This window comes from Typopeltis vanoorti, chromosome 22, assembly GCF_054136105.1.
Source record: "Typopeltis vanoorti isolate ZY-2024b chromosome 22, IOZ_Tvanoo_1.0, whole genome shotgun sequence".
NCBI lineage: Eukaryota > Metazoa > Arthropoda > Arachnida > Uropygi > Thelyphonidae > Typopeltis > Typopeltis vanoorti.
The window spans coordinates 26,751,400-26,764,366 of NC_143570.1; the positions used below are offsets into that span (position 1 = coordinate 26,751,400).

At 37.1% G+C, this 12,967-nt stretch overlaps 1 protein-coding gene across 1 annotated transcript in view; it reads left to right on the forward strand.

The window, feature by feature from the left end:
• Positions 1 to 12,967, forward strand: part of LOC150094259 (tRNA splicing ligase complex subunit 2-like) — a 115,495-nt gene that overhangs the window by 33,001 nt on the left and 69,527 nt on the right. The window contains exon 2 of the mRNA XM_090411897.1: positions 6,446 to 6,627. Within this exon, the coding sequence (XP_090268023.1) occupies positions 6,446 to 6,627 (182 nt within the window). The remainder of the gene's footprint in view (positions 1 to 6,445; positions 6,628 to 12,967) is intronic.

Genomic DNA, 12,967 nt, shown 5'->3' on the forward strand with positions numbered 1-12,967 from the left:
AGAGTGAAGATGTGAAGTAGCATCTTGTGCAAAAAAAGTACACAAAGTGTTTTGGCAGCTGCAGAAGCTATAGTTGAAATATGGTTGTGCCAGGAGAGATCAGATCAGCCTGAATTAACATGAGCCTGTTTAACAAGTCTTGCAATAGCACAAATCTCAAAGGAGCGGAAGGAAGGTAATTGTTCACATTTCACAAAGGTGGTAATAAGATGTTGGAGAGGTTGTTGAGAGCTAGGATACAGAAGTGAGATGATAGTAGCAGCATCTCTCTCTACTTGACAGTGGGTTTGTTAAAGAAATGTTATGTTTTGGAAAAGAGAGAGAGAGATGCATATACAGTTGTGTACTTTGATTCTGTAAATGCTTTTGATAGATTTCCACATCACCCTCACAAGTTGGTAACTGAATTGCAACAGATGGGATTAGATAATAGATTAGTGAGTTGCATAGGTGACTGGTTTTCAGATAGCCGTCAGCAAGTTGTGTATAAGAGAGCACAATATCCCAGATGAGGAAAGTCACTAGTGGTGTGTCGCAGGGATCTGTTTTGGGGCCATTTTTATTTAACTTGTATATTAATGATATTGGGACAGTTTTAACGGAGATATGCAACAGCTCGCAGATGATGTAAAATTGGGGAGAACAGTGAGGAATCAAGCAGATATATAACCGTGCAGCAGGACTTGAATAGATTGTATGAGTTAGCAAGTGAGTGGAATTGTCAGTTCATTGTTGCAAATTGTAAGGGTCTGAACGTTGGTGAGTAATGACAAGACGTAAAGTATACACTCCATGGGCAAATTTTGAAGGAAGTAGAGGAAAATAACATATCTGAGACTAATAGTGGACAAGGACCCGAAGTTCAGGAGTCATATTGCACAGGTTGTGAAGCCATCCTATCAGATGCTGACCTTGCCATGCAGAAATAGAGGTTATGGTTCCATTGTGCACAGATTTGGTTTCCTCGTTTTTATGATGATGAGGATACATTAGAAAGGATCCATTAGGTGATAATTGATCTTTGGAATATAGGATATGAAGGCAGATTGAGGGAATGTGATTGTGACATTTAAGTTGGTAAGTGGTTGTTCCAAGGTTAATGTGAAAGAAATTTTTATACAGTGGGAGAAGAACAAGAGACCATCCCTGGAAATTGCATAAAAAGGGTGTGAGCAAGAGCATAAGGAATATGTTCTTTGCATGAAGCAGGTAGTTGGTGAGTGGAATGCATTGCCTAACAGTGTAGTGAATGGAGACACATTGAATGATTTTGAAATTTTGATTGAAAGAAACAACAAGCAAATCAAAAAACAGGAAAATAAGATACATATAACAGTTGGTTTGCCAATTAAAAATGGTTGTCACACACTAGAAATTAATATTAATAAATAATATTAAAACTATTGATGTTTACATAAAATAAGAATTTCTCAAATTTTTTTTGGAGGGGGAGGGGGGGACAGAGAAAGAGAGAGAGAAACAATCATTCTGATTTAGGTTAGTCTAATGTAATAGTCTTCACACCATATCTCTTTGAAAAGGTGTTCATATTTAAAATAAAAATACTTCTTCAGAGAAGACTAGCTTCATCCCACAGGATACTGTGTTTAGTGTCAGTACTATGCTGGGCCAGACAAGACTTTTGGGGTTTCACATGTTCAATGTAGTATTGATATTCATTAATTTCTTTTTCCCATAGAACAGCCTTCTGCCCAAAGTATGTCAAATTACATTCACAAGGGATCTGGTGAACACCAGCTAAAGATAGAAATGACAGTTTGTCTTTTGTTTATGGAGACAGATGACAAATTTTGTTAATAGAAATTTATGTGGATTAAGATGATACTTTTTCAGAATGCTACCAATAGGTTCAGAGATACCAGAAATACAAGGGATTGGAACCTTGCACTCTGTTGAAGAATCCTTAAGTGTTGGAACATATAAATCAATTATCTGTTGGATTTGATGAGAGTTGTGACCATTTAATTCCATTCAAGTTTTGACAGTGAGAAGTTCTTGTTGTAAGCTTGAGCGAGAGGAGCACACATTATGTGCTCTATTAATTAATGACTTGATAACGCCAATTTTTTTGAGAGGTGTGATGAGCAGATGAATGTATCTGCCAGTAAAGGTAGGTTTCTGATAAACACTTGTTGTCAAAGTGCAAGTAAGAAGGATGTCCAAGATTGGTAAACTACTAGAATTTTTTTTTCAATGGATCATTTATCAAGAATTCCACACGTTTTCTTGAAACATATTCAAATACAAGCAAGAGTCAGTTATGTTAAGTCACCTTTGATATTGTTTCTCTATTTACCAACATTCCGTTACCTGACACTATTAGTTTACTATATGATGATGTGAAGAATTTTGAAGTTGTTATACAATCAGGATATTTCAGCTGGAAAAACAAGATCTATAAACAGATTGAAAGCACTGCCATGGATAGCCATCTGTTTTCACCTTTGGCAAACCATTTTTGAACCATCTGAAAGATACCTTGTTCTTATCCATTCATCGCTATTTTTTGCTGTTTGGCCTCATTCTGAAAATGAACTTACCATTTTCCTACATCAGATCAATAACCTTCACTCACACATTCAATTCACTGTGTTCCTCAAAGATTTGGATTAAATTTTGTATCTGGAGAGTGATTGTTTACATCTGAAGTTCAGAGTATACATGGCAAGTGTTAGAGACTGTATAGTGCATCATTACTGCTCTGATATGGAGAATACTGACATAGAAATAAGGTTATAGTTGTATCACTGTACAAAGTCCTTTTCACATCACATGTGCACAATTTAGTCACCTGGTTTTCATTGTAATGAGGAAACCCTAGAGAGGATCCAGAGACAAATGATTAAGGTAATATCAGGACTTTAGGATGTAGGTTATGGGAAGAGGCTGAGAAAATGTAAATGCAGACTTTCATGGTTAGGCAGAAAAGAGGTTGAAATGATGGATCTTTGTTAGTTTAAAGGTTTTACAGAATTAATATAAAGAGGATTATACATATACTGGAAGGAGGAGGAGAACAAGAGGCTATTCCTGAAAATTGAAGTGGTAAAGGATAAGGGTGTGATAAAGAAGAGACTAAGGAGTTTACTTGCAGTGGCAAGGATGAGTAGGATTTCTTGCCAAAGCTTACTGGAATTGCAAATGAGTTTGAGTTTCATTATGATAAATATGTTGTTTTTGATTGAGTGAGATTCATGCTTCAAGTAAGAAACATGTCTAGAGTACGCAATAATTAAATAACTTTATTAAATTTATTGCTGATATTTCACATTGGCCACCAAGGCATTTTTCATAGGCAGAGACAACTATAGGAAGGCAAACACAGTGAATTTTGGTTGTTCAGCTGATGGGCCCCATGATGATCGTCTCAGCCCTTTGGTAATGAGGCAGCTAAATTTGTTTAGTTTAGATTAGATCACTATTGTAAATAGAGCTATTATGGATCCCCCCTTCAAAAAAAAAAGCCTCTGACTTGTATTTACTTCTATATAGTAGTCTTTTTGTGTGTGTGTGTGTGTGTGCAAAAAATGAGGTAAATTTGGCTGTCCCACTTTCCCAAAAATCTGGGAGGATATTGTAAAATCTCTCGTGATATGTGACTCTGTAACTTATCATGTTAATTTTTGTAATGAGCCTTTGTTAAAATAATGTAGCTCATGACATCATCATGTAACGATATTAACTCAAGTTAAATCAGTAAGTCTAATTATAAAAATAGTGAAGAATGCCAGGATGGAAATTTCCAAAGATGCACAAAGAATTATGTCATCATGTCCAAAGGTCAATACATGACCATTTTTGAGAGATGCACGCAAGGGAAATCATAAGACGGGTTGTCAAGGAGGAAATTTGTCCTGGAGTTTTCTAAGCCTTCTCTTACCTGGGTCTGCTGTCACATAAGGTTGTTGTTGGGAATTGAAAGAAAAAGAAGTTTGCCTAAGGGGTCTCTAACCTGGGTGCCATCATGCTAGGTTCGCTGTCGGAAATCTAAAGAGAAGTGTCGTGGGTTCCGCATCTTCTACCTGTGTCCGTCACCACGTGAGAAGTATTGTGTCATTCGTCTCGAAAGGAAAGAGCTGTACATTGCCTCCAAGTTAAGGGTCCTATACGACAAGGAATAATATATGACTCGGACAAGGAAGAAATTTAGCGGGAAAATCAGGAACGAGTCAGCAGACAGAAAGACGAAAACTTACATGTGAACAAAAGCTTAATGTGAAAGACAGTGTGCTGAACAAGAATTGTAAGTAGTTATAATACTGAAAAAGAATCTGTGTTTATGTTTATGAGATAATGTATATTAATGTTTTATGTAAAATTAATGTGTAAACAAGGTATACTTTATATTCACTTAATATTATGCGAGATTATGAATTAACTTAGAACTAAGGTTAGATTAGAAAGAATTGAGACTAGTAAGAGAATTGTAATGACATTGCATGCATATGTGAATGTAAATCATTCTGTAAATATTTCCTTTTGACTTAATTAAATGGTTCATGAACAACACACATCGGACTGATTCTGTCAATACGCTATCCTGAAAAATTCGAACCAGCATAAGATAGAAGTTTATATGATTTATAATTAAGCCACGACTAATTTAAGGTAAGAATTAATATAAGCGGGAAATACAAACAATATCCGCTGTCTTTAATTTAAGATCTTATAACTGCACTCAATATATAGTCTAACTGACACAGCCGTAAAACAGATAAATTTAATAACTAAAACACTTTTTTTGAATGTTTGTCAAGTGGGTTTTTAATTTATTGTCCTACATGTTTCGCCGATTTTTGCTATCGGCATCTTCAGGGAATACAATTGGTAAGCTATATGAAGGTAACAGACTAGGTTTTAACTGACAGTTCTAATTCATACAAAATTAGTATTGTGCGAGACAATGCACGTGTCTCGGGAACATGATTTATTTGTTACGAGACATAATGTAATTGGCATGAAAGTTCATTTCTTTGATGTTTAGTGATCTGATTAAAAAGTTTCCAAATTTCCGGTAGGATTAGACCTTGATTCTTATTTAGGTTTCCTGTTGAACGGGCGACTGTAGCAGCCTCCTTGAAAGTTCTGGAATGGTAGTTTTCTTCAATATAGGGCATATGACTCTAATCCCACTCAGTGAGATGGTTGGTAGAGGCAAAGTGGCAAGAAAGGCCTGAAATATCTTGTTTGTTGTTTCTGACATATCCTATGTGTTCTTTCTGTCTCGTTTCGAAGCTTCTAGAGGTCTGACTAACGTAACCAACACCACAGGAGCAAGGTATATTATATACTCCAGAGTACTTGTAGAATGGATGAGGGTCTTCGGTGATCTTAAAAATTTCCGAATAGTATTGACTGGCTTGAATGCTACTCTAATATTGTGTGGTTTTAGAAGGTTAGCCAATTTTTTTGAAATACTAATTTTGTATGAATTAGAACTGTCAGTTAAAACCTAGTCTGTTACCTTCATATAGCTTACTAATTGTATTCCCTGAAGATGCCGATAGCAAAAATCGCCGAAACATGTAGGACAATAAATTAAAAACCCACTTGACTAACATTCAAAAAAAGTGTTTTAGTTATTATACAAGTAGTCAAGGAAGAAAATCACAGATAAATTTGTTTTAGCATGGGAAATAAGATATAGTAGAAATAGATAGATGGCGGCAGCTGATAGTTAAGGCAGTTGTCCATTCACAAATTATAGGTAAAGAAAACAAAGACAAAGCAGGGTAATATAATAATGCAGAACATAAATATAACTATCACCAGAACAGTCAAGATCTCCTTCACTGCACCCACAAAGCACATTAGGATTACAGTAGTTTGAGTCCTGTCTGTCTTCTTACAGTTGTCATCCTACATGCATCTATATATCACAGGGATTCCTTTTGCCTGTAAAAATGCTTTGGTGGCCATGGTAAAATATTGTTTAATAATTTTAATTAAAAGTTATTTAATTATTACTGCTTGTTTTTCTTTCTTGAAGCAAAAACATGAGTGATAATCAACTTCTAAGCATCATCCATACCAGATTGGTCAAGCAAGACTTTCCATAATGATTATGTCTCTGTTGAGATTTGTTATTATCAGTAATAATAATAATAATGAACTGCTATAATATTTTGGGTTTCTGCCATGATCTCTCAGAACAAGCAGCTTGAAATAGCTGGCCAGGAAAACTTTTAATGAAAAGCTCTTGAAAGACAAATATATCTACTTTGGGTAGAATGCAGGTCTTTGAAGTTGTACAACAATATCAGGGGTCTGCAGTTGTTTAAGTTCTTGTAACTTCCAAATTAAAGTTTCAAAGGTATTTATTTTTTGCTTACTTAGTATAAAATAATGGTCAATATTGTTATATTAAAAAAATTGGTGAATTTTTATTTCTGCTTCCTCATTTCTCATTCTATGTTTACTTTAGCGACAAGTGAATGTTGAAGGCCAATCAGGTAAATTTGGTCTTCTTCAGCTCTATTACAAGACTGTACTGCCATTACCAAGAAGAGATTACAGACAGAATAGACGAGGACGACTTCTTACATGCAAGAGGAAAGTTGAATTGCAGCAAATGAAAACAGAAGAGGTGTCACCTGTTGCCACTAGGTGAGTGATATCATTCATTTCCTTTTTTTCATGAGTGCCATAAGAAAACTCGTGTTTAATTTTTGTTGCTGTGTGTATCGCAGATAAGAGGCATTACAGTTGCCACAGTATTTTTTTAGTGTGTGTGTATATGTCTTCTAAAATAAACTTAGCTAGTTTTTCCTCAGTAGACTTGTGTATGAGAAGGATCTACTAAAGCTGTTGCTTAAACTGAATAAAAATTTGGCAGTAAGGACTGATGAGATATCAGCATGGATGCTAAATGAGTGTTAATCTGAACTAGCTATGCCTTTGACTAGAAAAACTGTATACTTTCAGCTTCAGGAAATGTTTCATCAGGAGTGAAAAGTGTGATAAAGAATGTAATGATAATACCATTGCACAAGGATGTCTAACTGTTGACTTATCAGAATCTATGAAGTGGTGATGAAGATTTTGGAAAAATTGGTAAGAACTTCTATTACAGAAATGGTTTACTAAGGGACGGTCATGTTTGAACAATTTGTTCACTTTTTATAATTATGTTATGGTTGGGTTAGATAAGGGGAATGGACACACCTACTCAAACTTTGCTATGGCTTTTGACAGGATACAGCAGGGAAGGCTGTGGCATAAGTTCGAGGATATGTGACTGGATTATAAACTATTAGATTGTATAAGACAATGACTGACTGACCAATCAAAAAGTGGGGTATTGGATGGGGGAGGGGGGTATTTGTCTGCAAGATTTAAGGGGGTGAGTGGTGAACCACAGGGATCAGTCCTTGGTCCATTGTTATTCAATCTTTACATTAATGACATTGGGAAAGATTTGGCACGTGACATACAGTGTTTGCAAATGATGCAAACAGCTGTATCTCAAATGCAAAAATAAACAGGGTGATAGACATTCAACAGTCTCTTGAATGATTTGAATAGAATGGAATTATGGGTATGTGAAAATGGCTGTCATTTCAGTGTTTATGTGCACGTCCTGCAGTGTCTTATATTGGTGGGATTATACTAGAAGAAACTGAATGGCTAGGGATCTTGGAGCTTTAGTAGATAGGAAGTTGAAATTCAAGGGCCATATAGCAAAGATTGCAAATAGAATTCAGTGGATAATTGCAATGCTGAAATGAACATATAAGGATGCCATATCACCTCTTCGCAAGGCTTAGATATAATCCAATTGGAACTGTGAATGTATACTACAATGACGCAGATTGAGAATTTGTTGAGTGAGAACACTAGCAAACAGAAGAAAGATGGGTAATTATGATAAGCAACCTGCAAACTTCTAAAAGGGTCATATAGTGTACGAGGTTCGACGAAAAAAAAATGAGACTAACCCTATAGCTTGGGAACAGAGAGTGGGATGGGAGAGACGAAATAGTTATAGAGCGTGTTCTAACCTGTCACCATGAGACAAGGCTCAACTCCATTGCTTTACTCAGTGCGAGTGGACGCGTGTTCAGATATAGACATTTTCTTACTCTCGGTCGGAAAATGTTGGAGTGTAAGAGTGAACAGCGAGTTAACATAGTTTCTTGTGAAACTGAAGAAATCCACAATGTAAGCTTTTCAATTATTGACTGACGCTTATGGTGAAGAGTGCATCTCTCATGTATGTGTTTTTGAATTGCACAAACGATTTTCAGAAGGCAGAGAAAGCTTGAAAGATGATCACCTAGGCCGCCCATGCACAGCAGTTACCGATGACAACATTAAAAAAGTGCAAGGTGTGATTCAAAAAGACAGAAGGTTGGGCGTTCAAGCTTTAGCTGAGAAAGTTCATTTGGACGGGGAAAGTGTTCAGTGCATTTTAATGGAAAAATTGAACAAGAAAAAGGTTTGTGCAAAAATGGTTCCAAAAATGTTGTCAGGTGAACAAAAAGAACGTCACAAGAAACTGTGTTTGGACCTTTTGCGATGCATTAAGGATAAACCAGATTTGTTGAGTTTGGTAAATACTTGTGATGAAACTTGGATATTTACATATGATCCAGAAACCAAGTGTCAATCAATGCAGTGGAAGTTGGCAACATCTCGCAGACCAAAAAAAGCACACATGAGTTGTTCGAAGTTCGAGGCCATGTTGATTGTTTTCTTGATATTCAGGGTATTGTAATAGCAGAGTCGGTTCCTGGTGGCCAGACGGTAAATCAGCAGTATTACCTTGAAGTCTTGATGAAATTGTGCAAATGCATGAGAAGGAAACGACCAGAATTGTGGAGAAATGGTTGGATATTGCACCAAGACAACGTGCGAGCCCATAATGCTTTGTCTGTGAAGTAGTTTTTTTAGCTAATCGCAACATCACTGTGCTTGAGCACCCACCCTATTCGCCAGACCTGGCTCCCTGTGACTTCTACCTTTTCCCAAAGATCAAGTTGGTGCTAAAAGGAACCCATTTTTTTGTCAGCAGTAGAAGATGTAAAAGCAAAAACGACTGAGATCCTCAACAGCCTTTCAAAAAATGATCTGCAAAATGCTTTGAATGTTGGCAGTATCATATGTAGCTGTGTGTCAACTCTAAAGGGAACTATTTTGAAGGAGATTGTAGTTGATTTTCTCAATTTGTTAAATAAAAAGAGATATAGGCACAGTCTTGTTTTTTCTGTATCAGACGTCTTACCAGTAGATGAAATTTTTAATTTCATGGTGGGTGGTGAGAGGGAAGTTGAGAATGAATGCAGTCAAGAATGAGGTGAGAGCTAGATTTTTCTCTCATAGAGCAGTACATGATTGGAATGATTACTGTTATCAGTAGAGAGGAGAGTGAATGAATTGAAGAATAGGTGTGACAGGTGGTGGTCCTCCCTTGATGAGTCCTTGACTCCCTTGAGGTCTCTGCTAATAATAATAATAATTATAATAATATACTGCACTTTTTTGTTGTAAAAGTGCTTTGGTGATGGAGAATAAACATATGTACCATGAACCAATGTTTTAATAGTTGTAGATGTTAAAGAATAATGATAGTGGTATGTACAGTATTACATTGAACCCTCACTTTATAGCAAACTTGTATATTTCATCTGTTTATAGTTTTTTTTTTTTTTCTGAGAGAAGAAATAACTGGCATTAATAGCAAAACCACATAATTTAACACTGTAAAAAAAAAAATATAAAATAAATTAAAAAAATCCTCTAGTGCCTTTTATTCCCTGATAGGTAGTAGGTGAGGCTTTTTGGAGATTGAGGGGAGAGGCAGTTCAATCTCCAAAAAAAGCCTCGCTTACTCCCTAAATAATTGTCCAGATGCTCCTGTTATTTGAAGTTATGGAACATTTCAGGTTTGTTCATTCAGGTAATAACATAAAAATTGATGTACAGATAGTAGGAAGCAGTATTTCATCATAGCAGTTGAATACGGGTGGTAACACGACATGAACTCAGTTACTTCGAGAGAGAGAGGTATCATCGTGGGCTGTCGCATTGGTGGCACATCCATACATGCCATTGCCACTCAACTGGAGCATCCAAAATCAATGGTTGGCAATATGATCAACAAATGGAGATGTTCTGGCATCACTAGTGCAGGAAAACACCCAGTGCAGCTGCTGAAAATGACTGACAAGAGGGTGTTAAAATGGGTGGCATGCAAAAACCAGCCACAATCAGCACAGACATCCATGATGAGTTCCAGAGCACCAGGAACACCATGTTGCATGAAAAAAACTCCATTTACTGAGTTTCCATGGAAGAGCAGCAGCACACAAGCCGAACATCACAATGAATAAGGCGGCTCATCTGGCCACTGCATGTGAACAATTGATCACTGGAAAAGAGTACTCTGGAACAACAAATCAAGGCTGTTTCCATTCTGATGGCAGTATGTGGGTGTAGAGGCAGTCTGGTGAATGCTTGTTACCATAGTGTGTTGTACCAATAGTAAAGTTTGGTGGTGGAGTAATGGTATGGGGTGCATTCAGCTGGTTTGGAGGTGGAACCACTGGTCGTTATCCATGGTTCCATGAAAGCAGCTCAGTACTTTGATATCCTGGATAATCAGGTGCTGCCTACACTGTGAAGTTTTTATGGTGGAACAGACCTGTGTTACTATCAAGATGACAATGCCCCATGCCACAGCTGTTATGGAATGGTATGAAGAGCTGGGTGTTAAACAACTGCCCTGGCATGTGCAGTGTCCTGACCTCAACGACATCAAACACCTGTGGGATGAATTGGAGAGGCAGTTGAGCTCCAGAGCAGCACATCTTCAATATGTCACTGCACTCAGTGCTGCTTTGATAGAGGAATGGAGACAAATTCCACCTGATGTCTGCCGCACATTGGTGGAAAGTCTCCCTCAAAGGGTGCAGAAGGTGATCAAAGCCAATGGTGGACATACCTGATATTAGGGTTTGCCTGCTGGTATCAGTTGTAAATTGCTAAAGTGTCTGGACAGTTATTAGTAGATAGTGTATATTTATTGATCTGATATAGTGTGGGTTCTAGGGGTTAGTTTTCTTCAGTTCATCATCATCATCAAATTCCTGACATGTACCTATCCTCAAAGGGTGTACAGGATATAATAGTACTACACAAAGAACTTACATTATTACTAACTTCCTGTCTACCATTTTCCTCCAAATCAATCTGTTACCTGTCAAGACTCCAACATTGTCAGATCTTATGTTTCTATCTTCTAAGGCACTTTGTACCATATCAATCCACCTATATCTTGGTCTTCCTCTGGGTCTTTTTCCTGCCAGCGTGGCAGAGAACACTTGTTTTGCTATTCTGTTTAAGTGACCATACCACCTGAGATTAACTCTGTTAACACATTCCTGGATGCTAACAATGTCAAGTTCTTCCATAATATCCTCATTTTTAATATGATATTGCCATTGATGTCATCTGTTCACGCCTCTAATCTTTCTAAGGAGTCTCATATTTGCAGTGTCTAGTCATTAGTCAAGTATTTTATTTCTGACTCAGCTCTCAGATCCATCAGTTAAAATTGGTTTGAACACTGTCTTGTATACAGCTAATTTGGTGTTTTGACTAATTTCTCTTTTATTCCATGTAAATTAACTCAGCGAACTTCCTACTATACCAGCTTTCTTGATTCTGTTGTCTATTTTCATATTTAATTTACCTTCATTAAAAATCGTTCCTAAGTATCTGAAATATTTTACTTGTTCTATAGGTTCTCCATTCACAATGGAGTTGATACTTCAGTGCTTCTTCCTATTTTCATTGTCTTTGTCTTGTTATTGCTGACCTTCATATTATATCTATTATATACCCTCTGTCCAAAAAGAAACCGAACTTTTTGAAAATAGAAGGAACTAGTGGTGCCACCTGTTGTATCTTTTTGTTGTTGAAAGCGGCAACCTTCATTAGTGTTGTGTCAGCTGTTTATGACATTTGTTTTATTAGAAGCCGAGTTATAGTGCCAAGAGTGATTGTGTTTTGACGAACGGTCAGAGAATGAGTTTCAAACAGAGAGCTGCGATTGACTTTTCTGTTAAACTTGGTAAAAGTTTTACCAAAATGTATCAAATGCTTCAAAAAGCATACGGTGATGAATGCTTATCCCGTACTCAAATTTACGAGTGGTTTAAGCAATTTCAAAGTGGTCGTGAGGACGACTAAAAGTCGGGCCGTCCAAAAACTTGACTGAGCGAAGTTAACGTTCCAAAAAGTGTGTGATATCACCAAAAAAAACCCCGAAATCATCCATGAGATTGATTGAAAATGAATTGGGGATTCCAAAATCAACTGTGCACAACATATTTTGACCGAGAGTTTGGGCTTTCGTAAATTGAATTCGCAATTTGTTCCCCACAAGTTGACTGACGACCAAAAAATGTATCGAATTGAATACTGCAAGGACCTCATTAAAACCGCTCGTAAGGACTCAAACTTCCTTGAAACGATTGTTACTGGTGATGAAACTTGGTGTTTTGAGTATGAGCCTGAAACAAAGCGCCAGAGTGCTGAGTGAAGACCACCAGAAGAGGGCATCCGAAAAAAAGTTGCTTGGAGAAGTCAAAAGTAAAGACAATGCTGATTTGTTTCTACGATTCCAAGGGCATTATCCACAAAGAATTTGTTCTGCCTGGCCAAACAGTCAATGGTGAGTTCTCGAAGTTTTGAAGTGGTTGATAGCGAAAATTCGTTGCGTACGAATGAATATTGTGATGCACACAGCTTTGAAAATGGTCACTTTTGCACGATAATGCACCATCTCATCGTTCAAACATTGTGAGACAGCTTTTGAGCAAAAAACCAAGTATGTGTGTTGGATCACTCGCCGTATTCACCTGATTTAGCACCCTGTGACTTCTCTCTCTTCCTCCGACTTCATTTGCTGATGAAAGGAAAGCGATGTGACACCATTGAAAAT